This window comes from Ursus americanus, chromosome 10 (assembly GCF_024610735.1).
Source record: "Ursus americanus isolate L20-20 chromosome 10, mUrsAme1.1.p, whole genome shotgun sequence".
Lineage (NCBI taxonomy): Eukaryota > Metazoa > Chordata > Mammalia > Carnivora > Ursidae > Ursus > Ursus americanus.
The window spans coordinates 11,236,518-11,252,500 of NC_142136.1; the positions used below are offsets into that span (position 1 = coordinate 11,236,518).

General features: G+C 35.7%; 1 protein-coding gene across 5 annotated transcripts in view; it reads right to left on the reverse strand.

The window, feature by feature from the left end:
* CLYBL (citramalyl-CoA lyase) overlaps positions 1–15,983 on the reverse strand; it is a 249,291-nt gene that overhangs the window by 17,623 nt on the left and 215,685 nt on the right. For all 5 annotated transcript variants that reach the window (XM_045810999.2, XM_045810998.2, XM_045810997.2 and 2 more), the window contains exons 5-7: positions 14,272–14,365; positions 12,781–12,948; positions 8,066–8,190 (exon numbers count right to left, since the gene is read on the reverse strand). In XM_045810999.2, the coding sequence (XP_045666955.1) occupies positions 8,066–8,190; positions 12,781–12,948; positions 14,272–14,365 (387 nt within the window). The remainder of the gene's footprint in view (positions 1–8,065; positions 8,191–12,780; positions 12,949–14,271; positions 14,366–15,983) is intronic.

The following is a 15,983-nucleotide window of genomic DNA, read 5'->3' on the forward strand; positions in this document are numbered from 1 at the left end:
ATGAGAGAGAGCGTGTGTGAGCGCACAAGCGGGGGAGCGGCAGGCAGAGGGAGAAGCAGGCTCCCAGCTGATCAGGGAGCCCGATGTGGGGCTGGATCCTAGGACCCTGGATCATGACCTGAACCGAAGGCAGACGCTTAACTGACTGAGCCACCCAGATGCCCTGGGACATCAACATTCTTGAAGATACAATCAGTAGAGGCCAACTCATGCCTAAAGCTTCCTGCCCCCTCTAAACTATAAATCATAGATAGAATTGTCCCTTTAAGAAACTAGATTCAGATGCTATATATAATTTGACACAGCATCAGTATTTGAAGACAAATAAATTTAAAAGAATTTAAAAGCTTAGAATATCAGCTGAGGAGACAGCAATCAAATGCAGGTGATCTGAAATCGGGATCATCGCTTACACTGGCAGTAAAACAGAGGACAGCGTTTCCAGCAACAAAGAGCAGGAGAAAGAAAAGTAGCAAAGACACTAGCAAAGACACATGGCCTGATGGATTTATAAAAAGGAGGAAATTCCTTGGGATGTGGAAATTGAGTGAATGTAAAATGGGATTCATTAACATTTTGCTTTTTAAAAAGGAAGCATGAAATCATTTAAGCTTTAGCTCTGCACAGAAAATAGAAACACTTGTGTTATCCACTGGTAAGATTATTTGGGGACTTTACCAACAGTTTTAGGAAGTGGGAGAACAGAAGAAACAGTGGAAGACTTGCAAGATGAATTTGGCAGGGAAGACAGAGGTGGCCGGATAGTAGGGAGGAGAGCAGAGGTGAATGTCTGGGTCAATTATGTTAAACGTGACCAGTCCTGAGTTGTTTACTTGCCCAGATGGAGGGTCTCAGTGGATCAGAGCCATCCTTACTTCACAAACAGATAGGGAGACCAAAGGTGCCTTCGTTTTGAAAATTCTTCTCAGAGCCCACGAAATGTAGGCTGCAAGATTTATCTTTGAAAAATATTCAGGCAGAATGAGCAGATAGGAACAGACAAATCTTTATTTTAAATATCCTTTGATAAGGGAATTGGGAAAAAGTAGGCCACGTAGAAAGCTACCTACCGAGGTGAGACAATTGGATATATAAGCATATTGTAATTTAAAGGAGTTTCCACATTTGCTAGCACATTAGATGTTGTACTTAATTTTCTGTTTTTTTTTAATAGCTTTACTGAGGTATAATTTGCATACCATAAAATTTGCCCATTGTTAAGTGTATAATTGGTTGATTTTTAGGAATTATATAGAGTTCTGCAGCTATCACCTTCCACTCCGTTTTTTTTTAAACCAGAAATCTTATTTGAAAATATTTTTAACACTGAGTTAAATGTGTAAACATTTTTATTTAATTTAGAATATTTCATGTCAAATTTAAGCTGGTATTGCCTATGAAAAAAGCAGAGAATGTAAGTCATTTTAAAAGCAGTTTGCAGCTAAGAGCAATAATGTTAAACATCTTCTCTTTTATACACCATCGGCTTATTCTTTCTTTGGAAGACACATCTAAATGAACTAACATTAGCTCAAAGTCACTTTAAATTTTAAAAATTTATTAAAATGTAACTAATGAACAATGATAAAATAATTGGTGAAAATATTTTTTCAATTATTCTAGAAGGTAACAAAAGGTCAATATGTTATAAACTGTTAAAAGTAGAGCGAGTAATTTCTTTTTGGCACTGTCAGAAATTTAGAAACCAGTTAGCCAAACAGTATTTACTAAATGCATATAGTATACCTATTTCTGTCCAAGATGCTGCAGGGAGGTATGATTCAGTAGACAGAATTCTTTACTCTCTAGGGTAGTGGTGAGAAATTTCCCTACTTTCTTTTCCTTCAGGTGCACTAACCTAAAATGGAAAAAAAAAATATAGAAACTCCTGATTTATATTTTTTAATAAAATAAAAATTCCATTTGCCTGCTTTTAATATAAAAAGAATTACAAAATTCTTTAATAAGTACGACAAAAAATTCAAAGAACGCTCTGAACTTCTTATAATCGGCTAAATGAGAGAAGGCAACGGATGGTGGTGAGGTGTGGAGATGACGTGGGGGAAAGGAAGATAAAGAGGAAACAAGTAAAAACTCATGGAAAGGAAAACGAGGAAGAACAGTAAAAGCCATACAGAGAAACACACAACCAGACCCACACATACAAAAAGGGAGAAATACTCTACGAGGAAAAAAGAGAGAAGATGTCCAAAAAGTAAAACCACCCTTTCATGGCCCATGTTTGGATCTTGCTATGAAAGAGACTGAAAGCCATGGCGTGTTTGTGCAACTACAGGTGTAAGTGAGACACAGGACATGGGGAACCTGTCCTTCGAGCAAGATGAAACGGAGCTCGGGGCTAGATATGGCCTCTCTGCCAAAGGCTCCCAGTCTAGCTCGGAGAATTTCCAATCTACGCTGAGAGATCGAACGAATGATGACTAATAAAACAGAGCAGGGTTTGCAGTCATCAGAGCCAAGAAGTCTTTCTGGGGCAGGACAGAATTGAGAAGGAGGGCGCGATGTGGGGAATAATAGCAGGGAGGGTTGGGAAGGCACACATAAAACTCTGTGCTCTTTCCCTCTTCATCAGTTTCTGCTCATGCAAGAAAAAAAAATGTGTATGACTAAGAAAAAGATACTAATCTGAACCAAATTCACATTTTGTGACTGAGCAGTTTTAAAGCTCTATCTAGTTTTGGTCATTAGTGTGGGGTTCACTGTGATCCAAGTGAAACATTTATGCTAACTGTTCATATCTTTATTTACAAAGTTAGCCCTGAATGCGGTAGGGGCTCTATCACCACCTTGGCTGTGAGTGACCACAGGTAACTTCTAAACCCTTCTTGAGTCTCAGTGTCTTAAGCTGTAAACTGAAAGGATTTAACTGGAAGATTTCTGAGATTTTATCCAACTAAAAGGAAGATATTTTTAATTGAAATTGAGCAAAAGAAAAAACAATCCTAAGAATATAAATCAGAACAGAAATACTTTGATTAAAATATCCCTAAGAATGTATTATAAATTAAGGACGAAGCAAACAACTTTAGAAAACATCAGATTTAACCTACAATTTCTTATCCTCTAGTGCTGAACCATTTGCCACCACAATTATGTCAAATAGGATATATTAGCCCTAGAATTGTACTGCTTTACTTTAAATGTTTAGAAATCTGCAATTTCTTGCTAATCAGATCAACCTTGAAGTCCTCATTGGCAGACTCTCAGCTTTTTTAACGAATTTAACTTTTTAAAGTCAAAATTATGGCATATAGTTCTAAAAATATTAAATGAACAAGGAAATAAAGGGAGAATTGTAATAACCGACCATCTCAAAAGTAGAGTTGTGTCCCTTCAGTTTTCATTTTCACTAGAAATCACTTGGTTCTGATTTTAGTATTCCTGCTTACAAATAAAGGGGGAAAGGCTGTGGGTGGTGGGATACATGGGTGTGGGAGGGTGCATTGTTGTCTATTAGTGGAATCAACCCTTTCAGCCGACAAAGACAACAACCAAATCTTTAGATGGTTTATTTGATCTGCGTGAAAGAGTGGCAGTGGGATTTCTGGCACTTGAATAAGCGGAAACAATATTTTTGGCTAGAGAGACTTCTGAGTTCTCTCAGGGAGCCTTCTAGAAGGCCATCTGGCCCAAACAGTATTTCTTTTGTAAAGCCCTGCATTTGGAAACACAAATGAAAGGTGTATGAGCAGCAATCAGATACCTATGAAAATAATTTGCTTTCAATACTTGGAGGGGGGGTTATTATTCTTTGTAATTCTCTAGATGAAAAGATTTACATGAGGGAAAAAGCCCCTCTTTCTTTATTAAGATATAAATTCCCAGTTTATATTCCAGTAGAGGATTTGCTTATTAATGTAAACTTATTAATTTGCTCTATGGTTTTCTCATGAGTAAAATTAGAATGTTTCAGTGATATTTATTGTTGATATTGATATTGCTTTATCAAGTAATGACCTTGTTTTTGACCTTTATAATTGTTAACTGAACCTAGATTTTAAAGATGAACATTTCCCCTTCCTTGGTTTTTAGCTAGCTTGTAACAAATGAAAAATATTGAAAAAGTTAAACGAAATCATTCCAAAACCAAATTATAATGATATGAGTAAAACTGAAAATGAAGCAAAGCTGTATTTGTAGTTAGATACTGCAGAAATCAGGAATATTCTAGCAAAGTTACCTTTAAAATCTATCTCATGTAATATACTTTGCTATTCTTTTGCATTTTCTGTTAGAGTCTCCACATAGAAAGAAATACTAAATTCCTATCTTGGGATTACTGATCAATTATTTCCTTTAGTTGTTATTTTTGCCCAAGAAGAAATGAATACAAAAAGAGAAAAAAATGAGCACTGAGTTTATAACAGACTTGAAAAAATATACTGTATCATAATACATGAATGTATATATATATTGCATAAATATTTATATAAACTCATATGTAAGCTATAGTTTCCATTGATATATATACTAATATTAACTAAATATTTGCTTGAAATGTTTTCATTTCAGTTACCCAATTTTCATACTGTACACAATTTTAAGTTGATAAAAAAAGAACTCTAAAAATCACATTTTTAAGAAGCAATACTAAATTCAGTTCTGAATGGAGAATTTTCAAATAGTGGAATCAACACTGTTACAGAAAAGATGACATCAAAAATAAAATTAACCTTTAAGAAAATCTTCTATAGGTTTAAAATAAATCACATGGAAAGTGATTTATCCTGGCTAAAGTTTCTATCAAATAATTTGAAGCTAAAATTATTAAAGACATGCAGTTTGTATCTCAAAATGTATTTTTCTGGAAGAATGGGAGAAAAACTCAAGTTTGATGAATACTGCGGATATATATCTCACAACTGATGTCAGCTAAGTTTGACATCAGGAGTTATGGGAATTAAAATAGGAGTTAGAGTATGTGAAATGTTAGCTTTTTCCAACAGATTTTATAAAGAGAAGATGACCTTGGCTCCTTAATGTCAATCTATAGCCTAATTCTTATTAGTGGGGACTATTGTGCCAGGCAAAATGCTTTTGCCTATAAATATCTATAGTTTCCTGAAACAAAGCAGTCACAAGTATCATTATCTGCCAAACAGTGACAGATTATATGAGCAGATTATTATTTCTTAATGTAAAGTATTTTTCACCTGACATTAGACTAAGGGGCATCAGATTTTATCTTAATAACTTCTAATTAAAATGAAATAACTACTAATTAAAATGAAACAAAAAATTCTGTGACACCAAAGACAGTTCTCCAATAATTTATCTACTTTGTGATCTAAGTATTCCCACAAATTTTATTTAGAAGGAACAGAAAAAAAGGTACAACTTTTATTTTTGATAATAATTACTGTTATTACAATACTGTTATTGCTATTATTGTTATTATTATTATTATACCACAATACTAATTATTATCACTATAGAAAACACAAAGGACCCAGCATTACCTATGAACTTCAGCTACACCTCTGGTCTTAGGGCAGAATATAACTTAAGAAGGGAGCAGAAGTAAAGCAAAAATATATAATTTTGCCTTCTTGGGTCGTTTCTACTTAAAAACATTACTTGAATGAAATTTTCATCGGAGGGGGAAAAAAGGTCTTTGGGAAATTTGTAACTGTCTCTCTAGGACACAAACTATCGGTTTACCATCGTTGAGAGAGTCACCTGTGCTTTGGACAAAGTATCCGAGGGTGTATGTTTTCATCAGCGATTCACATTCGAAATAAAACAGATTAGATGTTTGTTGGAAGCAATACTTTATACAATTGAGCAACCTATTTATACTAAATCTTTACAAACAGAACACACATTATTTAAACCCCAAGACCCTTCAAGACCCAGAGTCACCTACCTGCAGACCCAATTTTTGTGACCAGCCAATTTATAGGCAAAGTGAAAGAAACATGCGAACTGGATAAAATAACCATATGTCCCCACTGGAAGCCCCATTACTCGAATCATTTAAACCTTGCTGGACAAAGCACCAGGAGAATTTGCTGTAGGAAACAAACCTACACCAATAGGGCAGGGAGGAAATGACCTAATGGTGAGTCTCCCTTCTGCTCTCATTTCTGTGGTTCTGTGTTAAGAAAAGCTGTCCTGTCACACTGTTGTGAAAGCTTATGCCCCAACAAGACAGCATTTCTTATTAAAAAAATAAAGAAACCAAAAAACAGTTCAGAATCTAAAATTTAAGTCGCCATCATCAAAAGGCAAGGACACTTTGGGACAATTTTGTTTGGGAACACTTTTAAGATACAATGAAAAAGTGTTTTTTCTTCATTCAAGAACTTAAAATGCGAGCAAAAGAGTGTTTCTAGTTTGAATTTTGTTTGCTGGCTACCCGAAATTTAGGGTAACCTCTTCCATACTCCTGGCTGCTTATAATGCTAAGTGGCATCCTTTGATGTTATTCAATGTGAAACTCAGTGTAGGCAGTTAAAGGAGGCAGCGTTGGCCCAGACTGGAACTCTGCTTGGTCTACCATTTTGATAGCCCATACCCTGCCTCAGTTTATTAAGTATTTATCAGCTGACAAAAGGTACACACAGAGAGGCAGAGAATATGTAGTGTGTGCAGAGGCACAGGTTGGACAGGGGAGTGGATGGAGTTATTTGCATGTGTGAATGAAAAAGTACAGGGCTCTTCTCTCTAGGTAAATATTTCTGTGCATTCATGGAGTAGCTGGGTTTTGGAGTCAAGATATAGAAATGGACATTAAAACAATGTCATTTTCAAAACGTATTTCTATAAACTGTAGTGATTTTCTGATAGCTACTGCTGATTTGAAATGAAAGAATGCTATTTATCCTGAAATTGGTGTAAGGCCAAATGGGATGTTTCCAATGTCACATATTTTGCCTTTTGATTTTAAGTGCCAGTTTGTGCAAAGACGAGCCTGTGAATGTGTGAGGGTGAGCAAATATGCAAGGTCGGAGCTGTAATGACAGGGAGGGAGTGACCCACTTAATACAGCTATTCACCTTCCCAAGTCCTGGGATTTTCAGGTGTTTTTACTACCAGTGAAAAGTGCAAGTGATACTTTTCACATTGATGTCACCAGTTCACCACCAAAGCCAGTTTTGCTTCCCCCCAACCCCTGTGAGGGGCTGTTTAACATTTAGAACCTTAGTAATGTTTCAGCATTCTTTCTTCCCTAAGTACTTTTGCATTGCAGGTATTAAAAGTTTACTCCTTATGTAGGTAACAAGGCTGAGTTTAGATAGTACCTCTAGGATGGATTTATAAATGCAACTTTCCCCCCATTCTCTTACAAAGAGGCAAACGGTATTACTGCAAATAACCTTTAAGATAATTAACTGACAATGCTGCAACTAGCATAAAATCTTCCTTCAGGCGACACCTAATTTAAGTGTTACTGGCACAAAGTGGAGACAGATTGCGCATCACCACTGCAATATTTACATAGCAGAAACCCACAGAGCAGGAAACGCGAGGCTCAATGATGCACTAAATTAGGAACAACCGTACTCCAGTGTTAATTTGCTCTCCATTCTATCCAAATCTCAGGTCCAGAAATTGGTACAAACATATACACAACCTCCCACTCTTAAACGACTAAACTGGAGGAGCTTTTTGTACATTTTTGCCCCCAAATTAAAATAACTTGAAAATTTATTTCCTCTCTCCACAAGAACCATTTGATCAAACTGTGTTTATTTCATTACAACTTGCTCTCACTTTGATCTAAAATTATTTTCATATGAATGCTGCATCGGAGTCTATAGAGAAAAACTAAACTGACTTCTGTTTTCTCAAAGGCTTCCCAATATAGTTTATGAAAAGAATAAGTTATAGAGAGACTTGAGGGCCAGGTAGCGAATTATTCAGAAACACGGAAGGGCAAATTTACCTTAAGCGAATTTCTCCCTGGTGAATGCTGTCCCCCCAACTTTCCCCTTTACAACGCAATGTTTTTGAAATGTCAAAGGATAGATATCTAGTTTACATTTTTCCCCCAGAGTATTTTAAACACCAGTTTCACCCAAGGCATTAACAAAACATTTACCTTTCCTAATTGTTGATGTTCTTTAAAGGCAGCGATCAGTTCTTCAGCCCACTTAATTTTTTCGGGGGAAGGAGAAAACTGTTCCTGCACCACGACAATTTGGTTAGGGTGTATCACCTGCTTACCTACAAGAAGATTAATAACACCGGAAACAAAACAACAAACAGATGTTCAAACAAAATGTCTGAACCACGAAAGGCTCCTAATGCTTCACAGACTGTATGTAAAATAACTAATTATTTTAGAACTTTTTAAAAAGAAAGTAACTGCAATCTGGCAGGCTTTTCCAGAATACCACATAAGAAACACAGAAGAATGGGAGTAATTGTGTTTCTGATCCTATAGAAATGCCACCTTAGTGCAGATAATCTCTCATTTTTAGTTACAGGTGGGTTGACTAGTCAGCTTGTTGACTAATCCTTTGGCTGGAACTTTAAAGGATAATATCTGCAAATTAGAGTGATTATTTTGAGTTGAAGTACGCAAAAATTATATGTTAACTCTTATAAATTTTACAAGTTGTCTTTTGCTTATTTTGTACCATTATCCCACCTGCCACGATTTCTTTTAGAAGTGGTCTGTTGGTTTTCATAAATCTTACAGAAGCAGATTTTACAACTATATTAATATCAAATAGTGGCTTACAATATAATATATTTAATTTCCTTTCTTTTAGACGAATATAGTGTGTCATTTCTAACCACTAATAGAAAATTGTATTTCAATAAAAAAACTTTACACAGTACAGTGAAATAGAAGGCAGATTTGAACACAGTGGTCTCTAGGTTATTACTCCATTTCAAAATGTTTAAATAAAAAAGTTACTGAAAGTTTCTCTACCCAAAAACATAACCAGGTTTTCTCTTTTTTCTTATAGAATGAAGACTGAATATTTCCCTCGTATATAGACATTTAGATACTGCAGAAGAAAGTTTATCTCTGTAGTAATAGCTTAAAAAAGATTTCTGCTTCTTTTCAGTTTAAGGATCCTAAGGAAAAACATTATACAAACATAAGACTCACAGGCTTCTACGACATTGTGCAGTCTTTAAAAGAAACAACTTAAAAATCGGGAAAGTGTAAAATTGAATCAGGTCATTAATAAAATACAACATAATTTAATGTTATAACAATGAGATTTATTTTATTACATGATAAAATTATATGACATATTTGGTTCTTTAAAAATGAATGTGCACTTAATGATAATTTGCTCTCCTAAATATATTCGTCCATATATCAATTTGCTTTGCTTTTGAAATAGTTGTTTTAACATTTAGCCAGCACAAATTATACCCCTGATGTTTAAAAAAGATCAATTCCTGTTACTGTCATTATTCTATTGAATAGGAAAAAAAAAAAACAGTATTTGTAAAAACAATTTTTTTAGTATTTCATGGAAAAGAGCTTAAGTGAATAAATATAGCAATATCTTTCCTTACAGTAGCATAATTAGAACACCTTCACCTTGCTATTATTTCATTCTAATCTGTCAGCATACTAATAACACATTAAAACCCTATACAAATAAAGATGCTTTAAATTATTCGAGGAATCATGCTCACTTCAGCAGCACATATACTAAAATTGAGGAATAATTTCAGGGAACAAACAATATCAGTGATGACAAATGAGAGCTTTTTTCAATAGTAGCTATTGCAATTATATTTAAGTCATCTAATAGTTGTTACAATATTATTAATAAAGGACGTCAGTTCTGGTAGTCATTTGTACTAATTGTTAGTCCTGAATTTTATAATTTATGTACATAATTTACACAGATGTGTAAAAAGCCAGATTTCACGGGAACTTCTTGGTACAGATACTATGACTTGAGGAGCAAAACATAATCTAGAAACACTGGGAAACCACTGATGGCCTGCAAGTACCTATATTTTGGGACTGAGGCTAATTTTAGGATATGTGTTAAGTTTTAGAAATTTATGAACATCCATGTATGAAGTTATCTTTTGTTGATTCTTGTATACCCCCACAACGGAACATCAGACTTTAATGCCAAGAGGGAGTGAAGCAAATATTTTATACAGAAGAGCTGTTATTGGCAAGTTACTGAGGGTACAAAATTGGAAGACATTAAAATTTATGACCATGAAATCCTTTTTACAGTACCACTTGATATATCGTGCTTTAAATCAATACCTGTCAAGTCTTTTAGGTGACTGTATGATGGTGTCATTTTTGTCTTCTACAAAAGACTGCAAAAAAGAAGAAAACCTACAGTGCTTCCTATTTATCATCTTTCTTCTCAGCATGCAGGACTGCAGTAACTGTGATGACCAAGTCAGCTGTTGAAGCTTTATTCCAAGATTTAGTTTTGGTTTCTTTTTATAAAAATAATTCCTAGTGTTAATAGTCACTTGTATGGCCAATGCATTGATTTAAAATCAATCCACATGGACTGTGGCCCCATGAAATAATGACTGCGGAAGAGAAACCATAACACACCGTTTGATGCATGTCTAACTTTTAAAAAACTACAACTCATTAAAAAATGTGTAATTTTTAAAAGTAGAGAAAATCCTTATAGCACAGGCTGAGAGTTGCTCATCAGTGTTATGGGTAACACGATACTTTCATTAGATTTTAAAACTTTCAACCACCTGCTTCCGAGAGGGTGTATATTTCTCCTTCCTTCCTTGCTTTCCTCCCTGCTTGTGCAAAGCCCAAGTTATGGCAATTAAATGACAAATAATTAGGACAAACAGATCACGAATGGGTCTAAAATAATCAAAACCCTTATTGTTTCAAAATACTACAAATAATTTCGTATCTTATTATCAGACTAATTACCTTTTACTGGTATGTAGAAATATAATTGGGACAACAAAGATCTTCTTTCTAAAAATTGCAAAATGGCTATGAAGTGTAGCTCCCTACTTTACTGACTTGTTCACTTGAATATATAATGGGCACTGTACCCTCTGTGCCTCCCCATTCTCCCCCTGCTTCCATTTTTGTGTGTGTGTGATTTAATACTCCCTGTTGTTGAGAAACAATAGTGCCAAGCCCATAAGCTCCTCATGCTGAGTTGGGCACAGTCTAGAAATTTAAATCTGATTTGAAGTAACTTGTCTTCTGCGATTGAATTAGGGACCAATTTAATTCAGCCCTGTTTCTTGGAGAAATTCTCAAACTCCTTTATAAGTTCTGGAGCAAACATTTACCCCAGAGGTAGCTGAGGACACCCAGGTTATACTGAGTGATGGTGATACAGGCCAGCATCAATTCAGTGTTTTCAATTTTTTTTTTTTTTATTGAATTAGTGCCCATTTCACAGCAACATCTGGCTGCTTGGCAGCCAATGCCACACATTTTAGACCAACAACATTGAGGTCTATTAGATAGATTTCATGGAGTGTTTCTCTAACTTTTCCATTTGGGCTATGTCCTAACTGGTCACTGGAAAGAGGCAGGTGTAACAGGCCACAGGGACAAGGACAACCTCAGGGTCAGGAGAGAGGGACTCTTTCATTTTTAGTCACTATTAAATGTAGGGAGGATTCATTTATTGATAGTTCATATGACTGGAAAATATTTCTCTGTAAGAGATCACATTTATTTACTCATTTATTTATTAAACAGATTTGGGGGGAATCACATTTTGTTTTAACTCTTCATGTTAAAAACACAAAAACAAATGTCAGACTTTATTTAAGTCTAATATAACACTAAAATTATTTCCTAAGTTGTTTTATTTTATTTGGGGTTAAACCACCATCCATTAAGATATGTTTTACATTTAAGGTCACTTTATGAAATATTTCTTTCACTAATCCCTAACTGGACACATTTCAAAAATGTTTACAAAAGAGATAGCAAGGATGTTTGTCTCTTTTCCTATTATTTGAGTTCATTTCTGATCATGATATTCTTAGAACTTGCAGCAGAAGAATAAATAAGAATAAAAGAGCTTATGGTGTTTCTTATCCATGGTTGCGTGCATGTGTGAGCGTGCAAGTGCACACAACTGTGGACATGTGTTTTTAGAATCCTATTGTGGTTTTGAAAAAAATGGATTTATGTTGCAAAAACACAATTTTCGGTTGCTCCCCGGACTCCTGGGGATCTGAGTGATCAGATACACCAATCAACAGATATCTGCCTGCGCTCTAGGACCCGACTGCGGGGGACCCGCTGATCTTAGTGCCAGCCAAAGCCCGTAGGTGTCGCCAGGTGCATAGACACTTACTGGGAGGTGGGAGAGAAATAAGGGGCTTGAAGTGGCAGAAGAATAAAAAACTAGTTATGAGTTAAAAAAAAAAATTGAAGAAGATATCACCAAAGTTTTTTTTCAGAAATGAATGAATATTTTGAATGTTCGAGGACATTTTTCCTTCTCCCCATCAACCCAAATTCTTATGGCAATTCACTCAAAAACACTTCTATAATAGCTTCATCCCTCCTCTAGGGTCAGCAAAAGCAAAATACGTAGGAAGACAGAAAAAAAATGGTAACTAATGTAAAGAGGAAATAAAATGAGGGCTTCATTGTTTGAGTTGCACAGCCAAAGGAAAATCCAACACTTTGTTCAGCAGGTTCTTGCCCTAGATGGCTTTTTCACATTTCAAATAGTGGAATAAGTATATCAGATATGTGGCTACATTTAGAAACACTAATTTCTGGTTATATTTCTACTTTTCTGGAATGTTTGCTAATTTAGCTACAGCTTTCTAAGATATCATCAAGAATCATACCGGTAAATCCCATCGCAGCTCCTTCCCTTGACTGCCTGAGGAGCCCCTCTCTATCTCGAAAGTCGATGTACACCAGATCTATGGCCTGCAGACCAAAGGCCTTCGCTGTAACAATAATCTTCTGTCGGGCGTACAGAATATCTTGGGTTTCTTTACTACTTGTTGCACCTGAAATGGAATATGGCCAGAAAAGGGAGACATGAACTCTGGAAACCAAACCCAGCCGCCTATGGTAAAAACTCGGTTTGTAAAGACATCGTCCTGGGAATTGCTCCCCAGCAAAATGATGATTCTAATATAAAAGAAGAGAGGGATATGTGGAGGCAGAGTTAAATCTCATATGTGTCTATTCATCTTGAAAGGCATCTTTCAGTGTCATTACTTGTGTGTGGATCAAGAAAAGGCCCCTCCTGCATCTCAGGAGATACAATCACAAATGACTTAATAGGTCACAAATTAGTTCTGGTATATATTTTCCTTCTTGCCACTGCTTGGAAAATATCAGTCTAAAGACAGCACCACAAAAGGTGGCCAAGCAGCTGTGCAAGGAAATGGTTAACTTCTCTCACTGAGCACAGAAATTCGTGTGCTGTGGTTGCAATGCCCTGCCATAACTAAGGTTCTGAGCCAAATAGCGCAGCTCTAGGGTTTGGATGAAGAACTTGGGGAAACGGAAGGGCACTCATTTTGAAAGAAGCAGAAAGTGTCCACTGAACTGTCGGAAACACAAAAGTCTCTTGGAAAGACTGGTATTAAAATAAGTTCCTTTTCTTTCCCCCTAGGGGCGGGTGTGTGTGGGGTGTCACTGTTTGTATTTGGATCGTGATACTGCTCAGGGAGAGCTCCAAGCTTCAGGCCACTGGGGCTGTGGTTCTGCAAATGCTTTGTGGCCTTGGCCTCTTTTCTAGGTGTGCCCAGAGTCACTAGTAAGACTGGAGGCAGAGTGCCCAAGGGATGGGGAAGATCAGTGGAAACAAGCATACTATCTCAATAAATATTTAATAAGAGTTCTGAAATGTATTTTAGGAGGAATTTAAGATCTGTTTAAAATAATATTTGGATACAACATTTAACGTAGAAAATGATTCATTAAAACAAATGTGAAACTGCCTTAATTTGTGTTAGACACCTAGATAGCCCTCAGACTGATGCGAAAACAAAATACTTAAGCAACGGAGAGGTTGTTCACATATTATACTCACTATGAACAAAGTAGATGTCATATATTCCCAAACATATCTGAGGTTGCAACAGGCTTTTTATTATTTTATAAACGAAGAGAAGTAATAATATACTGTTCTGGAAGCAGGACAGCTCTGAGATGCCCTAAATTATCAGAAACCATTGCCCATTCAGCTGAAAAACCATTGTCATGGTTGGCAAATATATATTGTGATGTAAATGTCCATTCATGAAGGGGCAAAAAATACACACACACACACACACAGATACACGCACACACAGACTGAAAAAGAGGAATGTGTTTGATACCTATGCTGGCTCGAAAGTCTTCTCCTCCAAAAACGACTGCATCTAGAAAAAGACCCACTTGAGGTCCGGTGTTTAGTGCCTCTTCACACACGGCCTGTAAAAGAGCAGAACAGAACCAAATCTCATAGAAATGCACAATTTAGAGAGAAGCAGCGTGGTATATTTCAGTAACAGAAAGCTCCAACTCTTAACACAGTTTGGCTGAAAGCAAACTGGCAGTCCTAAAAATGCAGCCTAAATTTACCCCTTTTGAAAGGCATTTAATATTGTCCAAGTATGTTGTACAGATTTGCTTTCCTTAATGGATTACATTAATATAGTTACAAACTAATATATATGACTATATATTAATATAGTCATAATGTTCGAATCATAGTTCATCTAATTTCTAGAGAAACTTTGAATTAACTCATTTTGATCGTACTGTAAATTACTTCTCTTTTTCCAAAATTTGTTTTTGTTTTAAGAGACTCTCAAACAATAAACATAAAACCACAGGAGAGAAGGAAAGAATTTTTAAATCAAATTAATTGGATTATTTGCATTAGGATGAGGATTTCTTAGTAAATGGTCTCAGGATTAAAGACATACAATACAAAAATCTACAACTCCAGAGGAGCAAATAAAAATGCAACAAGTCATCCAAGATGTATTCATTAGCAACTTCCATATTTCTATGTGAAAATAAAGATTAATAACATTTGTCCTAGATGTAACTGAATCTACCAAGGTGGAGATTCAGCATGCTAATGTATGTAGGTGGGGAAGACCTGAAAATCCGAAGAGGACACTGTTGATTAATTTCAGGGGTTGTAAGTGCTTCTAAGTACAATATGGAATAAAATGGTGCAGTGGAGTTTAGAATTCAGTCATTGTATGAATCTAGTCGCATCTAAGGGATATGCTTTGATTATATCTCAGAATTGTGGGGCAGGCTGGAAGAATTTGGGGTCAGTGGTGTAAATGCGCTGATCATGAGGCTTGAAGCAGCTCCCCCACATGCACTCTGCCCCTCCTGCATGGTCCAGTAGGTCTCAAAGTTTTCTCTCGGAGCGCTTACTCACATATTATCTCTCTGGGCAGTTTTCAACTTTTCTTTGTTTTTCCTTTCTTTTCTTTTCTTTTCTTTTCTTTTCTTTTCTTTTCTTTTCTTTTCTTTTCTTTTGTTTTTAGGGATTTCTTCCCTCCTGCCTTCTGAGACAGGGTGCTACAATGATGTTCATGAGTCAGGTGAAATGTGAGTCATATTTTGGAAAACAGTTTAAATGATCAGTGATAAAGGGGAAAAAACAAGCTAGCCATGAAATCGTTAAGGCAAATTGTTGAATGCAACCATACAATGCTGGAAAACACTTGGTTCAGCTAATCTTCCTGAATGCATATAAGGAAATACTTTATGTTCTAGTGTGGCAAACTGAAATAATACACTACAAATTATTGATGTATACTAACCTACAAATAGCAGTCTTACATACTAGACATTATGGATAATGTTGCTACAAAGAGGCCAGAAAATTTCCCAATAAAAGGCAATTGTTACAAAAGAATAATTGAAAGTTAATTCAAAAGGGCAACAAAATAAATTTTCATGTACATTTCATCTATAAATATAGTAATTCACAGCATATGTTTACATATGATTAATTAATTAAAATAGGAATATATAAATATTTCACTTAAATATTTAGGATTGGGAAGTTTTTCCTTGCTAC